The sequence below is a fragment of the Anabrus simplex genome, chromosome 4, assembly GCF_040414725.1.
Source record: "Anabrus simplex isolate iqAnaSimp1 chromosome 4, ASM4041472v1, whole genome shotgun sequence".
Lineage (NCBI taxonomy): Eukaryota > Metazoa > Arthropoda > Insecta > Orthoptera > Tettigoniidae > Anabrus > Anabrus simplex.
Genome location: NC_090268.1, coordinates 244,545,064 through 244,564,958, shown reverse-complemented (window position 1 = coordinate 244,564,958; position 19,895 = coordinate 244,545,064). Strand labels below are relative to the sequence as shown.

The following is a 19,895-nucleotide window of genomic DNA, read 5'->3' as shown; positions in this document are numbered from 1 at the left end:
ATTTTCACACCAGGCTGTACCTTAATTAAGGCCACGGCCACTTCCTAACCACTCTTAGCCCTTTTCTGTCTCATCATAGCCATAAGACCTATCTGTGTCGGTGTGATGTAAAGCATCTTGAAAAAATGTAATTTATTACTTTATACTGAGTAACATCATCTGTTGCGGTTACGAGCGCGCAGCTGTGAGCTCGTATCAGTGAGATAGTGGGTTCGAACCCCACTGTCGGCAGCCCTGAAGATGGTTTTCCGTGGTTTCCCATTTTCACACCAGGCAAATGCTGGGGCTGTACCTTAATTAAAGCCACGGCCACTTCCTTCCCATTCCTAGGCCTTTCCTCTCCCATCGTCGCCATAAGACATATATATCGTTGCGACATAAAGCAACTAGCAAGAAACAAAAAAACCCATCATCTGAAAAAAGCCTCATCTCTGATTCCACTTCTTTATTCACATCATTTATATATATAAGGAAACATAAAGGTCCAATAATACTGCCTTGAGGAATTCTCCTCTTAATTATTACAGGGTCAGATAAAGATTTGCCTACTCTAATTCTCTGAGTTCTATTTCCTAGAAATATAGCCACTTATTCAGTCACTCTTTTGTCTAGTCTAATTGCACTCATATTTGTCAGTAGTCTACCATGATCTAACCTTATCAAATGCCTTAGATAGGTCAATCGCGATACAGTCCATTTGACCTCCTGAATCCAGGAGGTCTGCTATATCTTGCTGGAATCCTACAAGTTGAGCTTCAGTGGAATAACCTGTCCTAAACCCGAACTGCCTTCTATCAAACCAGTTATTAATTTTGCAAACATGTGTAATATAATCAGAAAGAATACTTTCCCAAAGCTTACATGCAATGCTTGTCAAACTGACTGGGCTGTAATTTTCAGCTTTATGTCTACCACCCTTTCATTTATACACAGGGGCTACTATAACAACTCTCCATTCATTTGGTATAGCTCTTTCATGCAAAAAATAATCAGATAAGTACTTCAGATATGGTACTATATACCAACCCATTGTCTTTAGTATGGTATATACCGTGAAACCTTATCGATTCCAGCTGCTTTTCTAGTTTTCAACTTTTGTATCTTACTGTAAATGTTATTGTTATCATAGGTAAATTTTAATACTTCTTTAGTATTGGTCACTTCCTCTATCTAGATCCTTGTAACCAAAATCTTTACATACTGCTGACTGAATACTTCTGTCGTTTGTAGATCCTCGCATACACACTTCCCTTGTTCATTAATGATTCCTGAAATGTCCTTCTTGGAACCTATTTCTGCCTTAAAGTACCTAAGATACATACCCTTCCATTTTGCACTAAAATTTGTATGACCACCAGTTATGCTTGACATCATGTTATCCATAGCTGACTTCTTTGCTAGATTCAATTTCCAACAAGTTCCTTCAATTTCTCCTCAACTTCACAGCCATTTCTAACTCTATTTCTTTGCAACCTGCACCTCCTTCTTAGTCCCTTTACTTGTCTGTTATAATATAGTGGATCTGTACCATTCCTTACCACGTTTAATGGTACAAACCTGTTTTTAAATTCCTTAACAATTGCTTTAAACCCATCCCAGAGTCTGTTCAAATTTTTATTCACCGTTTTCCACCGATCTTAGTTATTTTTTAAAAACTCCCTCGTGCCTGTTTTATCGGCCATATGGTACTGCCTAATGGTCCTAATTTTAATACCTTCCTTTCCATCACATTCATTTTTAATTACGACAAAAACAGTTTCGTGATCACTAATACCATCTATTACTAGCACCACATCCAGAATATTCTTTCGTGCAGTTGGTTCCATCACTTTCTGAATCAGCTGCCCTTCCCATATTAACTTATTTGCCATTTGTTGGTTATGCTTCCTGTCGTTCGCATTACATCCCCAATTGACATTTGGTAAATTGAGATCATCCACTACAAGCACGTTCCTTTCCATTTCATTTCCCACACAGTTGATTATCTTCTCAAATAATTCTGATTCATCGTAGTGCTACCCTTTCCCAGTCTGTACACTCCAAAGACATCAAGTTGCCTATTATCTTTAGAGATAGGATTTCATGCTTGTCATCTTTAAATTTTTTATAGTTTACAAATTATTCTTTCACCAGAATGAATACTCCCCCTTCTACCATTCCTATCCTATCTCTACGATACACACTCCAGTTCTATGAGAATATTTCTGCATCCATTATATCATTTCTCAGTCATGATTCTTCAACTCCTATTACATTATCTGGTAAGTATATGTGTATTGAATTACTTAATTCTAATTCTTTCTTTACAATACTTCTACAGTTCAGCACTAACATTTTTTTGTCATCTCTACTTGACTTCCAGATCTCTGTACCCTTATCACAGCTCCCTAGACCACCCCATTTCCCTGAATGTACGTCTGTATAACCCTTCTAAACAAATTTTCTGACGTACATGCATCACTGTGGTTTAAGTGAAGGTCATCTGAGCGCACATCCCTACCTCCTACCCACCCATTATGATCTAGAAATCTCACTCCCAGTTTCCCACATATACACTCCATAGTCTCATTTAAGTTCCCATTCACCTTCCAGTCAGTATCCCTCCTACACAGTATTCCACTGATCACAATCTCTGCTTCCTTAAACTCCACCTGTGCTGCATTTACCATTTTATGAATGATCGGCTGTGCCCACAGAAAATCGAGTTTGGTGTGCTGTCTCAGAAAACCGAATAGTGGGTCCATTCTTCTTCGATACAATGGACACAAGGTCATTTTTCTGCAATTTTCAAGTAATTAGACGACATTGAGCTATTTCAGGGTTATTTGCCAAACTTGCTAAACGTCAAGTCTCTTGCTCTGATCACCACCTTCTTTGAGGACAGAATAATCTCTAAGAATTTGTAGACGACAAGATCACCAAACTTAACGACATCAGGTTATTTCCCGTGGAGTTATTTCTAGGGAAAAGTGAATCAAAATTGATTATGAACAACTTAAGATTTGAAGACCAACATTATGACAAAATCAGTGGAATAGACAAGTAAATGTTGCAGTGAACTGCCAGAAGCATGGAATAACAGGTTTAGCTGTGTCTGCAGGAAGATGAGAGTCATTTCCAATATCTGCTGTGATGATAAGCGAATCTCCCACAGTTTCTTCATATTTGGAACGCAGTTGCATCTTTCTATCTGCTACCAGTTAGAAACGGGGTTATTTTGAAAATCACCTGGTTTATATAAATTACCCTGTAGCTGTAGCCTTCATCACTCCAATAAGGGAAAAATTAAGTGGTATGTAAACAGATTAGACTACTGTAATTGGAAATAGAGGAGAACATTGGTGTTGCCTACCATCATTCATGATGGCTTGCTGACTAGAACTCTGAATAGTGTAACATATTGCAATTAAATAAATGTTTCTTTTATGAAAAGTACTTAAATTTTAACCATTTACTTCTGTGGAGATTATAATCTGCTATATGCCAAATACAGGGTCATCGAAAAAGAATATCCATAATTCAAGCAGGATAAACATATTAAGGCAGTTATGGTCTTAATCTGAAGAGGAAAGCTGGGAGCAGTTTGTTACACACCTTAATAAATTTCTATATGTGCCCCATTAGTGGCACGGCAGACATCGACAAATCGATAATCAGTTTCTTGCCTCATACACTGGAGCATGTCTGGACTGACAGTTGCGATGGCAGTAGTGATCCATGGCAGTAGTGATCCTTTTTCTGAGATGCACTAAGTGATGTATATTCTCACCATAAACAATGTTCTTAACCGATTCCCTTGAAATGACGTAAATGACGTGAACACTTAACAATATTCAGAACTGTGACAAAGGAAAGTCATACATTTTTTCAAAACCTTATCAGAAGACAAGTGGAATATTTTAGTGATAAAGTGCTGGAAACATTTTAACAACTGTTCAAATGAGTAGAAATTGTTTTTTATACTAGGCTATCTATAAGTAAATCCATTTCCATCTCATTTCAATAACCCATTTAACCAACACATTGTTTTTAATTCATTTTAATTTAATTTTATATTCACGTAGTATTTGCCTTGAAATTCGTAATTCCATTTGAAAATGAGAATAGCCAATTTAGTACAAGCAGAAGTACTTGTACAAATCAAACATTGAATTAGGAGAACTTGATTGTTATTACCTTCGTCATCAGTGCAACACTGTTGCTTTGTGTTGAGAAAGTTAGTGATAATTTATCTCTAAGTTATTGTTGCTGCAGTCTTTTATTTACAGAGTAGGTTGACTACTATCGACTAAAATATTATGTGTATTTGAGTTTGGAGGTTGTTTAGGAAAAAATAAAAACAACAGGGCTACAGAAAATCCAGTAACACCACCATTTTCCTCATTTCATTTCATGTTAGGTCATGTAGATTTTGAATTTTTAATTTATATAATGTAAAACAAGAGCTAAAAGGTTTCCACTATTCAGTACTCATTTATTGTAACCTAAAGAAGTTACATGTACTCTATATGAAACTAGTTTTGGTCTTGCTAGAGATCATAGTCAGTCAAAGTCATAAAGTTAGGACAAGACATAAATTATAATAGATAAAATTTATAAAGTTAGAGTATGTTGTTGACATTCGGTGTAAGACATGGATAGAGCTGAATGATAATATTTTCTTCTAATTTGTACAATGCACTCTTTGAAAGAGGAAGTTAAACACTTAAAATATTAACACTTGGAGAATCTTCTTGAGTATAGTTCAGTTGAAATTAGTGTGAACAGAATAATGTTGATGAGAAAGTGTTGAGATGTAGGTTTTCAATATGGATTTTTGAAAAAGTTGAAAGAGCAAAAGCAAAGAAATGGAATAGAGCTGAGTTGTAGATGGGAGGGGGAAGAGAAGGGAGGTATAGTTCAGTCCAGACGTCATCAAGTCGTTGCTCTAGGGAGCAGGCGCTCCTTGCTCCGTTCGGGATGGCTGGCTACCGCATGAGATTAGAGCAGCGGACAGGCGGGTTGCATACCGTGGTGGTACTTGTAGTACTTGTAGTAACGGCACATAAATGTTGTTGTTATTATTATTATTATTATTATTATTATTATAATTATTATTATTTGAAGCATAGATCGTGCGGAAGGAACAAGACATAGATTATAGAGCATAACAGGGCAAGAAATTATTCATCGACAAAGGAAAAATACAGCAGTGTGCAATATATCCGGAAAAAATAAATGTTCACGATTAAGTAACCAAAGTTTTGGGAAATTGCATTTATTGAAAGAAAATGTAGGCTTGAAAGTTGTGTCGTGTGAGAATACCCTGTATCCCCTTTGATCTTCAGTACATATTACGTCATGCACTTCCCCTCCATGCTTGCTCAGCTGCTGTCGTTCCTCAGCAGTGGGGAGTAAACTGGCTCCGAAGTTGTTTTGCTCTGAGTTGATGCTAGCTGGTTTGGCCTAAGGCGGGGCTGATGGATGTGGAATGGCGGGCGATTGCTGGAGGAATGTGGAGAAAAATAAGAAAGGGGGTTTAGATTAAATTTCTTTTTATTGAAAATAGGAATTAGTAGATAAAATAGAGAGTTTGGTTCTTTTGATATCTCATTAAGGTAGAAATTGAGATTAAAGTATTGATGGCTGAGCTGAGTGGCTCAGACGGTTAAGGCGCTGGCCTTCTGGCCCCAACTTGGCAGGTTCGATCCTGGCTCAGTCCGGTGGTATTTGAAGGTGCTCAAATACGTCAGCCTCGTGTCGGTATATTTACTGGCATGTTAAAGAACTCCTGCGGGACTAAATTCCGGCACCTCGGCGTCTCCGAAAACCGTAAAAGAGTAGTTAGTGGGATGTAAAACAATTAACATTATTATTATTATTAAAGTATTGATGCAGGAGCTACTCAATATCTTCGAAAATTGCGATGTCTGTAATTAACTATCGGTCTAATGGGAATGTTGGCTTTATGAATTTCTGAAGGTAGGCCAAGATTTTGTTGATGAGAGAATTACATTTGTGTTATATATAAGATGAATTTTTTAGTATTTGTTTGAGTTGACATTGGAGTTTAGCAGTGGGATGTTTCTTAATTGAGGAAAAAGATTTGTTCTGTTTTTCTTATATATTCATCTTTGTTAATAATGACAGTAGAATTACCTTTGTCTGCCTTAGTTATGATCAGTAATTTTCTTTCTGAGATTGTGAATTTGTTTATGCATGGAATTATCGCTATTAATGTAGTTGTTATTAAGACTAATGGGAATATCAATATGCAATGGTTTGAGGTGGTTTTCTAATTTCGTTTTCACTTCATATCTAACTTCGTCTTGTATATTGAGGGGTAGTTTATTGATGGCTAATTCAGTTTCTGCTGTAGTGGTTATTACGTTGTCAATTATGTTAGGTTTCGGCCAATTCTGTTCTGGACCTCTGCTCAAAATAGAAGTTTCAGTATTGTCAAATAAAACATTAGATAGGTTAGGGATCGGAGGATGGAAATTGGTATAATTGTTAGTGGTAGATGGATGTGCTGTGTTTGAGTTAGAAGCGGGTTTTTAAAGTTTTTCAGATTGAGTAAGTTTTTCTCTAAAACTTGTTATTTACGGGATAAAGTGATTTGCAATTTATATTCAATGTGTGGTTGATAAATACCCCATTGGAATTGATATAGTAACTTTGAAGATTCGAGGTGAATTTCATGGTGCTTATTATTAAGGAGAATTCTTCTTATATAGGAACTTGATTTCTCCTCCGAGCCAAATCTTATTAGTGCGAATTTGGGTTTTCATTATTTGAAAGGAATACGTCTCTTAGGATTCACCTTTAATAATTTAGGGGCCAAGTTACGTGTTATGCATTGTTTAAGAATAAGAGTTTAACCTACTCATTTAAGAAGTGCATTCTTCAAATTAGAAGAAAACATTATCATTCAACTCTATACTTAGTTTACACCAAATATCAACAATATCTTATTTTATACGTTTGATTTATTCTATTTTATGTCTTGCCTTAACTTAATGACTTTTGGCTGATGATGGTCTCTAGCAAGACCGAAACTAGTTTCAAATATATGTAACTTTTTTAGACTGGGTGAGTTGGCTGTGTGGTTAGAGGCGGGCGGCTGTGAGCTTGCATCCGGGTGGTAGTGGATTTGAACCCTACTGTCGGCAGCCCTGAAGATGGTTTTCCATGGTTTCTCATTTTCACATCAGGCAAATGCTGGGGCCACGGCCGCTTCCTTCCCAGTCCTAGGCCATTCCGATCCCTTCGTCGCCGTAAGACCTATCTGTGTCGGTGTGACAAAGCCAGTTGTAAAATAACTTTTTTAGATTACAGTAAATGAGTATTGAATAGGTTCAAACCTTTTAGCTCTTGTTTTACATTATATTGCTTTTCAATACAGAATAATATGAGATTTATTACCTATGATTCTTAATTTATATATCATCATCATCATCATCCTATGGACCCAATGGATCATGCAAAGCTCTAACGATTCTGTTTTCTGAGTTGCCAAACAGCTCTCATCCTTTCTCCGTGGATCTTTTTTCGTTCTTCTGCCCACTTTGCTCCAGTCTTCTTTTTCACTTCGTTCTCTGGTTGCACTTTCCATCCATTAATTTTTTTCCTATAGAGGTTTCTGTTTGCGGTGTCAGTTGAGTTCATCTGGGCTTTTTCCAGATCCTTCTTCACTTCCAGTACCCATGGAATATTTTTTAGATGTTCTATGTAGGTGAGAATCTTGTGTGTCAGTCTACTTGCCGGCAGTCTGCGGACGTGCCCATAAAATTTCAGACGTCTTTTGCGGATGTCTGCTGCAATGTTGGAAAGTGCTTCTGCCACTTTGCGTTACCTCAGTCTATAACCATCTGTTTTTCGGGGGGCTGAGAATTTTCCTCAGGATTCTTCTTTGTTCTTTTAAAATGTTTTGTAGGTCACCTTTCCCGTTTAGTGTAAGGGTCTCGCTGGCATATATGATTTGGGCTTGATTACTGTGTTATTATTTATTATACAATCTTCCTGCAACAGCTGCAGGTTGCCCAAAGACAAAGAGTACCTTAACAACAATAATGGATTTGGATACAGTATATAAAGTGATCGTATGATGTTAAGTAGGCAATTGAGTGAGGCATGTCAAACATTTATTTTAGGTCCGCAAGCATGGTTCTTGAAGATCATGATGGACTTCTTGAGTGTGGTAATCACGATGTTATAGATGAAATCTCTATTCAGCCCAAAGGTATTGCATGGTGGGACAAGCACTTTTTATTGTATATGTTGTGAACCCTGCCGTAGGCTTTCCGAAATTTTTGTAGGCAAATTTTCTGGGCAGCCTTCTCGCCTCCTGTTGGTTCAAGTATTTCTCCCAAGTACTTAAAGTGTGGTACTCAGTTGATTTGCCCATATGTTGTGTTCAAATTTTGGATGTCAAGTTTTGAGCAGAAGAACTTGGGCTTTTCAAAGGAAATTTGTAGACCAACCTTTCCAGCACATTTGCTAAGGGTTTCAGTTTATTTAACGGCTGTGACTACATCATCTGTCAGTATGGCCAGGTCATCTGCAAAAGCGAGGCAGGATATCTCAATACCATCTTTGGGTTGTCCTAGTCGTATGGGGCACCAGTGGAACGCAAAAGGTGCCCGTTTTTAAGCAGGTATGAACTTTAAGAAATTGTTTTTCCAAAACCCTTCATGTAATCGAATCCAAATTTTAACACCATGTACATTGGGATATTTTATACATTGTTTATAAATTTCAGAATTTTACTGTATATTTCCAAGAAAACAGTTATCAGTTTTGTAAGGTAACTTTTCCTTGGCTGAGAGTGGTCTGCTAGTGGCTTTTACATCGCACCGACACAGATAGGTCTTATGGCGGTGATGGGATAGGAAAGGCCTAAGAATGGGAAGGAAGCGGCCGTGGCCTTAATTAAGGTACAGCCCCAGCATTTGCCTGGTGTGAAACTGGGAAACCACGGAAAACCATCTTCAGGGCTGCCAACAGTGGGATTGGAACCCACTATCTCCAGGATGCAAGATCACAGCCGCGCGCCCCTAACCGCATGGCCAACTCGCCCGATGCTGGGAGTGGTTGGAAAATTGCGTTCTTGGTCACGTGATCTTTATGTATTCAATGGTTATGCTATATGACTGTAAAATACATACATTAATTCATTTTTTAAATATCAGTTTGTTGGGTAGAATGATACGGAATCATTAGCTGGCTAGTGCGGAGAAAATTGTTTGACATCGCCGCGACAGCCCAGGATACAGCACCACGACACGCCTTGCTTGGAGTTGCTTGTACAGTAACATTTGCTTCGCTATTTAATGAAAAATTTCCTCCGCTATTTAATAATTACCTGTGCAGCTTTTCTCATGAGGGCTTTGGTCCTCCAATAGCAGGTTTAAAGATTGTACACTTGGTTTTTGTATTGTACTGCTGCTGTCAGCTTACTTGAAAATCATACACTCAGATACCAGAGAAAAAGTGTTGCAAGATAATGTTCTTGACGATAAAACTGAAGTAATTCCTGATATAAATTCTCGTACACCCTTTGCTTCAGTACACAAATTTCCTGAGATCTGTGGAAAGCCACAAGTTAGCATATAAAATTAGTGTTGTTAGTTATCATTATGGTATTGTTTTTATTGTGACTATATAATTTTTATTCTGTAGCTTAAACAAGTATCTATTTATTGGACAGGTAATTTTCTCATGCATTTATTTTATTTGTACTCATGAGAAAAGCAGATGGGAAATATTTTTCATGACTTCTTCATTCCATTATTTTGTTTCAATGCTAATCACAGGTAATTATTAAATACCAGAGGAAGCTTCTAAACAAACAGTGAAGCAAATGTTATTGTACATTCAACTGGTAATCATTAGTTTCAATTTCGATCAAGGTGTGGCATGGTGCAATGTCCTGCGCTGTCACAGCAATGTTGCATGACTTTCCCTACATCAGCCAGCTACTGATCCATATTATACAACCCAATAAAAATACACTGATATACACAAAAGGGAATTCATTTACATGTGTCACAGTCATACAGATTAACTGTAGAATGTTTTAAGATCACAGCACGACCAAGAACACAATTTTCCAACCACCTCGAGCTTAGAAAAAGCTACCTTTCAAAACTGATGAGAACTTTTCTTCTTGGAAACATAAAATTCTGAAATTTATTGAAAAAAAAAAATCCCAATTTATATTGTGTTAATGAATAGCCATTTTTTTATTCCACCTAAGATAAAAAATATTAAAATATAAATTAAAAATTAGAAACCTATGATCTAACGCGAAAAAACAAGAAAAATTGTGTTATTGGATTTTCTGTATGCCTGTTGGTTCATAAACAACCTCCAAATTTGGTCAACAGTAAGTGAGGCAATGATACAACCATTTTTGTCTTTTCTCCTTGTCCAGCCTGTCTTAATACCTTGGTTGCCTTGAGAATGTATGAAAAGTATGGCTTCTGATCAATTGGTGTCTAATGATTTTGTTTGATTTGGATTGTTTACATTGTAATTCCTTTCTATATTGTCCGCTTGAGGCTTCATCATGAAAAATTTTGGGGCATTGAACATTCTTCCATAGTAAGTTTTAATAATTAAAAGCAGTCCAGCTCTTTGGATGAATGGTCACTGTAATTACCTTCAGTTCAGAGGGGCCCAGGTATGATTTTCAGTCGGGTCAGAGATTATAACTGTAAATGGTTAATTCTCCAGGCTGTTTTTACTGTCCCCAACATACCTGTAAACTGTTACACCACACATAACACTGTCGTCCCCTACAATAACACACAGTTTCCCATACACGGCAGATGTTGCCCACCCTCGTCAGAGGATCTGCCTTACAAGGGCTGCACCAGGCTAGCAATAGCCACACAAAATTAAACAAATAAAAAAAATAAAATTGAAAGAAAAATAATTATGCATCCATGTCCATAGGCGTGAATAGAAAAAAATCAGTTGCCAGAAGGTAACAACTCCTTTAGTAAAAGTATTATGTTGCTACATAAGGAGCCATTGAAAGGCGTGGGGTATACTTACCTTATTTACTATTTTTGTCCCATGTTTTATATCCTGGGTAGAAGTGAAATCAAAATTATTTTTTTTATTATTTTCTAGACATGAAGAAATGGCAGGATTACGTAGAACCTGGTGATGAACTGGAACAAGGATCTCCTATGAGAAGAACATCTCGAAATTTGGACGACGACGAAGCGGATGTGCTTCCCTTAGGAGATGGTGTTCTTACGAGAAATCTAGGACTTGATGTAGTAGTAGTTGTAACTAAGGTTTGTGTTGCATTTTGAAGATTTCTCAACAAGTACATTGGTCGGGTTAGTGTTGGTTTAAATCTGGATATAATTTAGTTTTTCAAATATATATACTGTATACACTCAGTGGTATCATGTTAGTACATACCTCAGTAACACTTTTCCCATAAATGACATTGAATTATAAAAGTCCCAGTCCCAAATGCATTAATTATACACAAATGTTACCCAAGATCTTTTTCCTGGTCCTGCTTGCTACATTCAATTTTTGACATCCCTCATTCAATATTTTGGCCAATCCTTGCACATTTGTCCGTCCAGTTGGAGCTGCAGCCAATGACATGTACGCACCTTTTGATGTGTGTTCATGAGATAGACAATGTTTGCTACAGGCAGGTGTCCTGCATTTTATTTCATAAACACTGGAGCATGCTCTGGAGCAATGATTGACTCTTGTTTCATAACATCACGCATGCTCGGTTTTCTCCACTCACATTCGGAAACTTGAGTCCAAAGAATGGCTGCTGTCTGTTTACCTTTACGGCGCTTCGTATTGTACGATATTTGAACAGTTGGTATTAATTTGCTCACAGATGCTGTTTAATGCATTGTCCCGTTAACTTCTTTTTTGATAGTTTTACTTCTGATGTCATGCAGACATCAGTATTGTTCACGAAGTTCTATGAGTTTTAGAACTTTATTTCTGCTCCATTCAGATAGTATGAATCCTCCTGTAACTGCAAACAACTCCAGAAACATTTCAACTGCTTATCTCTGAACCATGTCCCAGCACCATCAGTTCAGATCGTGTCACTTCGTCTAGGGTTAGGAGAATGCTTTAGCAGTCAAAAGCTCAATAATTAGTTTAGCACCATGTGTGGTCTCGATAGTGTTATCAAAGGATTTCCTACTTCTATTCATTCACTGACAATATCTTGACTTGTTTATTTGGTATTATCTAAGTGTTTGTAATGGAGAGAAAGAAAATGCAGCAAATTAAAAACAAGAAAGAAACTGAAAATCCTTCAAGAATTTTATCATAATCCAAATATGAAACACATGGATTTAGCACAGAAGTTAAACATTCCTCTGTCATCCTTAAATACGATTGTTAGTAAATGAAAACTGATTGAAACTGCTTTTGAAGATGGGAAAACTACTAAAAGTAAACAGAATCACCAGGATCAGTTTTCAGTATTAGTTCTTCTGATGTGGTTATACAGGTGTGAGCTTCAAATATGCCATTAGACGGTATTATAGTTCAAACTCGGGCCATTTAGCACAGAAGATGGGACTTAATGATTTTAAAGTGTCCAATGTCTGGATTGAAATATTCAAGAATTGACACAACTTAGTTTGTAGATGTGTGTGAGGAAAAGCTGCTGCCCTGCATAATGACACTACACTACGCAAAACGATTGAAACGTGGAAAATTACAAGACCTCCATCAGTTTTGAAAGACTATAGTCGTGACAGTATTTTTAATGCAGACGAAACACAGCTATTTTTCCACCTTCTGCCAGATTAAACCCTAGGTTTTAGGGAGCAAAGTGTTGCCATAGCAAACTTAACAAGGAAAGGGTTACATTTCTCTTATGCCATTATAAAAGTGGAGCCGAGAAATTGGTAACAGTGCTTATTGAAAAAATATGTAATCCGTGATGCTTCAAGCATGTGCAATCTTTTCCATGCAAGTACACTTCTAATACAAAAACGTGGATAACTGCTGTGGTATTTGAAAATTTCATTCGTGCATGTGATGCAAGGCTTGGTGTAAGAAACAGGAAAATTGCACTCTTCATTGATCAGTGCACTGCTCATCCTCCAGATATTTCTAATTTGAGAATCATAAATATCATTTTCTGCCCAGCAAATTGCATGAGTAAGTTCCAGCAGTTAGATAGGGAATTCTGCATGAAGCAGAATTATTGTAAGAGCCTATGGAGAAGATTGGCTGCTCTGGAATCGACGACGAGACAAATCATAGCCATAGATGCCATGCATTTTGTTAACGCTGCTTGGGATTCTGTTGAGCAAAACACCATTCAGAACTGCTTCAATGCAGCTGGCTTTTGTCATATTCACAATGATATCATGCAAGATAAGTTTTCCAAGATCGAAGAATGGCGCCAAATAGCAGCAGACATCTCTTTCGAAACATACATCAACATTGATGATGATCTTCCAGTGTGTGTGTGGAACTAAGATTAAATACTTGAAGAACAGAAGGTATAAGAAGTATCAGTTCAGCATGAAAGTGTAGTAGGATGTATTAGTAGTGGTGATAACGAGATTGATGTTCACATTCAATAATACTGTCTTCAGAAAAATATCTTTGGCCTATTTCTAATACAATATCATGTTAGCGTAGGTTACTGCTACTAGGAAGGCGATTCATTTTAATTTTTAATTTTCAGCATAACCATGTTTTCTAAGGAAGGTAACAATTTTTATTATTTCATAAAGGTGAGTAATTGTTTCCATGAAATGTAAGCATACTTCAGCTGTTATTTATGCAGTTTACTCAGAACATGTAACCTCACATACTGTTCAACCCTGTGAGTTCTCTCGACCTCGCATTTCAAATGCGGGGAAAGAGAAATACAACAAGGGGAAGAGGTTAGAGGAACTTTTCCTTGTAAAAAGAAACAGGCTTGATGTTGGACAGTTTGAAATTCCTGATATTTAAACTGCATGTATACTATCAACAATTTTGCATCAGGAGAAAAATTCAGAATCACTTAAATTTGCCAACAAATGATTGTTTATATTATGTGTCTATATTTATAATATGATCAAGTCCGCCTCTGTAATATAACAGTTAGTGCTAAAGGTCTGCATTCCCTGTTTACGGTCAGTTGAACGAATGTAATCTTGTAGCTAAGTCCTGCTCCGCTAGTGAGCATGACCTGTCTGAGCGCTTGATGCTCAACAGTCTGAGCGAACGCACCACATTTGGTTGGACTGATTCATATTCTCAATCATTACGGCATTCGTTGTGGTCATGGTATGGGAGTCAAAAGTCAGAGTGAAAGCAAAACCTGAGAGGAAGCAATATGGATTACTAAGTTAAGAAAGGATGAAGAGCAAAGTGTGGGAATACTTCTTGCCAGTAACAGCTGCGAATGCTTGTCATGCAGGATATGTGCCACATAAATGTTGCCACATGACCTGCCCATCTTATACTTCCTGATTGTATGTTTTTTTGTTACTGGAGCATCGGTGTATATAGTGTACAATTCTGCATTGTACCTTGTTCTCCATCGTTCTTTATCATACACGGGGCCAATTATCCTTCTCAGAACTTTCCTCTCGAATCCATCAAGCATCCTTGCGTCGGTTTCGGTCAGGGGTCATGTTTCTGATGCGTAAGTGAGGACTGGTCTAACAAGGGTTTTATAAATACAAGGGTAATCCCAAAAATGAGGTCTCCTAATTTTTTATAAATACAGAACTCTGTTTGTGTGGCTGTTGGTCATAATATTGTGAAGAATGTTTCCTGCACTCGCATATGAACGTCCACGTCATGCTGAGGCACTCAGTCTTGGCTTGGCAGCCGTTGAGACTGGAGCTCCCGTTGGATGTTACCGCTAAGTGCAAAGTGTGCGCAGTTATTCGATTTTTTAATGCAAAAGGTACTGATCCTATTGAAATTCATCGCCAATTGACAGAAGTGTATGATGAGTTGTGCATGCTTGTCAAAAATGTTCATAAGAGGTGTAGAGAGTTTGCAGCAGGTTGGACTGAAATTCACGACGAACGAACGAAGGATCGGGAGACCGGAAATTTCCATCGAGACAGTCGTGAAGGTTGAGAAAATCCTGCATGAAGATCTGCGGATCACCCTGGATGATCTCTGCACTTTGGTTCCTGAAGTTTCGCAAAGCGCCGCTCAGAACTTCCTGAACAGCGTGGCGGCAAGCTGATACGACATGGGCATACAAAACTGTTGCAGCGTCTACAAAAGTGCATCGACTGAAATGGTGATTATGTAGAAAAATAGTTAAATGTTCAAGCTGTAAAATGATGTAAACCATTGTAGAAATAAACAAGTCTATGTATTTATAAAAAAAAAATAGGAGACCTTATTTTTGAGATTACCTTCGTAGTAAGTGTTGTTGGGCAGTGAGGGGTCTTGATAAAGATATTGATTCCCATAGGGAACCTGAAATATTTGTTCCGAATGAGCAAATTTATATCATCATCATCGTCATTATCAATTCTTTGCTTCAGCAAGCCGGGTGCGGTTGTGTATGAGCCTCCTCCAGTTTGTTGTATCCATCCACAGATGCTGCTCATATATGCGATACCAGTTCACATCTGTAATTTCAAGGTCGTTAATTATCTGTTTTTCCCAAACATCATGAGGTCTTCCTCTTGGTCTGTTCCGAGGAACATTGTCGTCCAAAGTATGTTCGAGGAGTCCTGTGAGGGTTCATTCTTTTTGTATGACCATACCATTGCAATCTCTTCACTTCTAGAGTCTCCAGCAACCTTTTTTACAATCCAAGCTTTTGTCGGATATCCACATTCCTTATTTTATCCATTTTTTATTTTTGTAGACAAGAACAGAAGAACTTTATTTCTGTTGCCGGAAGACGACTCTTTGTTGGTCCAGTAAGTGTTGCTGCTTCCAGCCGTACGTCATATAGGTACTAGATATATTTTGTACAAGCTGATCTTAGAAACTAACGGAAATGTTTCATCCCAAAGTATTTGACGTACAGCGTGATAGAATTTGGAAGCTTTCTGTATTCTGTTACTAATCTCTTGATATATGATATTGTCTGATGCCAGAACACTACCTAAATACTGGAAGTTGTCTACAATATCCATCTCCTCATCTCCAATTCTTAGATGAACAGTTGGAGAGTTTCTACTCATCACCAAGCCAACTGTCTTCGTTTTGCTGATTTTGAGACCTAAGGTTGTAAGAGCTTCATGCCAGAGATCTAGTCTAGTTTGTACTTCCGCTTCTGTCTCACCCCGTACCATTACATCATCAGCAAAAACCAGGGCATTAGTTGTTGGATCCTTTCTCTTAACCGCTTTTAAAACTTCATTCATTATGATTATGAAGAGAAGTGGTGAAAGACAACTTCCTTGCTGGACTCCACTCTTCGTTTCAAACCAACCTGACCTTCCATCCTGGACCTGGACACAACACTTGTACTCGTGCTATGATATCATCGGGTACTTTCTTATGTCTCAAACATTCCCATATATGCCTGCGTGGTACATGGTCATATACTTTTTTGATGTCCAGAAAAACAGTTTTAAGTTTTCTCCCAATACTTGTTATAGAGCATTCTGGTGGCAAAAATATAATATATAAATATAATTATAAATTTATAATGTCCAATAACGGACCAACTATATTGGTATTATAAATTTACTCATTCAGAACAAATATCTTTATCATCTGATGGCCAGGCAGGCATCAATTTTTGAAAATGAGACGAAGTGTCTCATAGTGCACTGGCACTGCCGGTGGCTCCAAGTAGCCTACGCAGTGGCCTCCATAGTATGCACTAGCCATGCGTTTTGGTAGGTGTGCTATTTACCAACTGACGAGCCCAACTTAGCACACTGGGACGAAATGCTGGCAACTAGGAATGAGTTAGCTGGAAAATTTATAATGTCCAATAACGGACCAACTATACCGGTATTATGAGGAGTCTTGACAGGAATAAGTTGCTCGAGGCAGTGTATGCCTTACTTGCTGAGATCAGCCTGATCTTAATTTTAGTTGAGACATCATTGAAGCAAGTTACTTTGGAACCAAGATACTTGAAACTATCTACTCTTTCAAATTTATATCCATCCACACTGAAAGTTGTCGACATATTTGGTTGATAGGCTTTCCCACAGGCCATATTTTGTTTTGTCTTCATTTATCATTAGTCCCATCTTCCTGCTTGCTTGGTTCAAGGCTGTGAAGGCTTCCTTTAATACTGGTATTGTTCGTGCTACAATGTCCACGTCATCTGCATATGCCAAGATCTGCACAGACTTGTAGAAGATGGTGCCTCTGGTCTGTAGGCCTTCATCCCTGATCACCTTCTCAAGCGCTATGTTAAACAATAAGCATGCCAACGCATCTCCTTGATGTAGCCCATTTTTTATTTCCAGAGGGTCTGAACAATTTCCTGCAACTCGAATGCAGCCTCTTACATCAGACATAATTTTTACCATTCTCAACAGCTCTCCATGTATCCCCATCTCCTGTTGAGCACAGTACAGATGGTCTCTATTGATGCTATCATATGCAGCCTTGAAGTCAATGAAGAGGTCAGTTGAACGAATGTAGTCTTGTAGTTAAGTCCTGCTCCGCTAGTGAGCGTGACCTGTCGGACCGCTTGATGCTCAACAGTCTGAGCGAAGGCACCACATTTGGTCGGACTGATTCACATTGTCCATTATTGCGGCATACGTTGCGAACTTGGCACAGGAGTCGAAAGTCAGGGTGAAAGCAAAACCTGAGAGGAAGCAATATGGATTACTAAATTAAGAAAGGATGAAGAGCGAAGTGTGGGAATACTTCTTACCAGTAACAACTGTGAATGCTAGTCATGCAAGATATGTGCCACGTAATGTTGAGCTTCCTTATTGACATTTGCCTCTACCAACTCACATATGAAAGCACACACGTATAAAGTGCACTCGAAAACAGTACGTCCATCAAATACGGTCACACATGATATCAATTAATAATATTATGTTTTTTTATGTCCCGCTAACTAATTCTATGGTTTTTGGAGTCGCCAAGATGCCAGAATTCGGTCCTGCAGGATTTCTTTCACATGCCAGTAAATCTACTGACACAACGCTGATGTATTTGAGCACCTTCAAATACCACTGGTCTGAGCCAGGATCGTCACAATATCAGACAAAACATTACGCAGAAATACGTCAAAATGTGTGCAACAGATAACCATCCCTTTACTACGGTCGTTTGAGGAACAGGTTCTAGTTCTATGACAAAAACAAGTTCATGTGGCGCAGACTCTGGACGAATAAAAGTTGCCGATATTCTTACAACAACTTTTTTTTTTTGCTACTTGCATTATGTCGCACCGACACAGATAGGTCTTATGGCGACGATGGGGCGGGAAAGGCCTAGGAGTGGGAAGGAAGCGGCCGTGGCCGTAATTAAGGTACAGCCCCAGCATTTGCCTGGTGTGAAAATGGGAAACCACAGAAAACCATTTTCAGGGCTGCCGACAGTGGGGTTCGAACTTACTATCTCCCGAATACTGGATACTGGTCGCACTTAAGCGACTGCAGCTATCGAGCTCGGTACTACAACAATTTATTTATTTAAAAAAGATCGCTTTTCTGATGACGATCCACTTGCATAGTGGAGAAATAACAGCACAGAATATCCAAGACTTGCTCTGCTTGTGAAGAAAATATTGTCTATTCCAGCCTCCAGTACGGCAAGTGAAAGAAATTTTGGTTCAGCTGGTAACTTAATTAGTGACAAAAGTGTTGTATACAAGAACAGGTATACAAGAACACAACTATATTTTATTGCTTCAGATAGTCTTAACAACATATATACATACATTCAAATAAAACTTTCCTCGAAGCAGTATGAAAATTATAACAGTTAACGTAGCTTGAAGACTGAAGTTCAAAAAAAAATTTACACTTTATATACATATATACATGAATCTATCTTGATGCGAAAGTTCATTGAAAAGCTTGAGTTCTTGATAGTTGAAAACTATCTGTTCTATACCGTCACAAGTGTAAACAGTAGCGAAAGCTTGCACTAATAGAATATTAGTTGTTTCTGTAACTTGTCAGGAACTAACATTGAAATCCATAATTAGTAGAATACTAATTGATGTGTTTGAGCCTAGGTGGGACTGAGGGAATACTGTCATCGGGCTCGACGTGGCTGCAGGAAACGGGAGCGAAGACAGTAACCCGAGGTGAAACCTCAAACACTCAGAATCAGTCCACCTATTCGAGACAGCTTTTTAAGAGAGATAGCCTCCGTGTTCGACATTCGGCGTAATCTGGTGCTGGGCACTGGCAAGTCCTCGCCTATGGCTGGAAGGCAGCGCCTTTATATAGCTGGCTGATGTAACAGGCAAGCGCAGTGCAGACGTCTCGGAGAGTCGAGAACAATTTAGGCTGTTGCATGCGCGGAGCAGGCGGCGCAGAGCGAGGAGCGCGAAGACACATGACAAAAAGGAGCTCGCTTAACCGAGATAGGCTATAGTAACTGGCGATCCCTTAGTTCATTCTGTTCTAAAACAGACAACACTAATGATGAATGTATGTCACAATGTGAAGGACAATACAAGTTAATGTTCTATGTCTACTAATATGACAAGTTCATCTCGCAGTGTTTATAATCAGTTTGTAATTACATTACTTCTATTTCATTTAAATATTTGCATTGTGTCCAACATTTTATAGTCGGCCACTCTCCTTTCCTCACTCCTTTTAAGATTATTCGTCATAACGTCGTTGATACTGTCCATAAGCGCATCAGTTGCCTTACTTAGGACTACATGCTGCTAGTCAAGCTGCTCAAGGTCGATATAAATACGATAGACCGTATGAGGTTCGAATGAGCATGAACGAATGAACTGGGTCATTTGCAGACCT

The 19,895-nt window shown here is 38.3% G+C and overlaps 1 protein-coding gene across 3 annotated transcripts in view; it reads left to right on the top strand.

Moving 5' to 3' along the window:
- Dlic (dynein light intermediate chain) overlaps positions 1-19,895 on the top strand; it is a 316,288-nt gene that overhangs the window by 157,221 nt on the left and 139,172 nt on the right. For all 3 annotated transcript variants that reach the window (XR_010859834.2, XM_067145474.2, XM_067145473.2), the window contains exon 5: positions 11,119-11,288. Coding sequence is in view for 2 of the 3 variants with exons in the window: in XM_067145474.2 (XP_067001575.1) it covers positions 11,119-11,288 (170 nt within the window). In the remaining variant the exon portion in view is untranslated. The remainder of the gene's footprint in view (positions 1-11,118; positions 11,289-19,895) is intronic.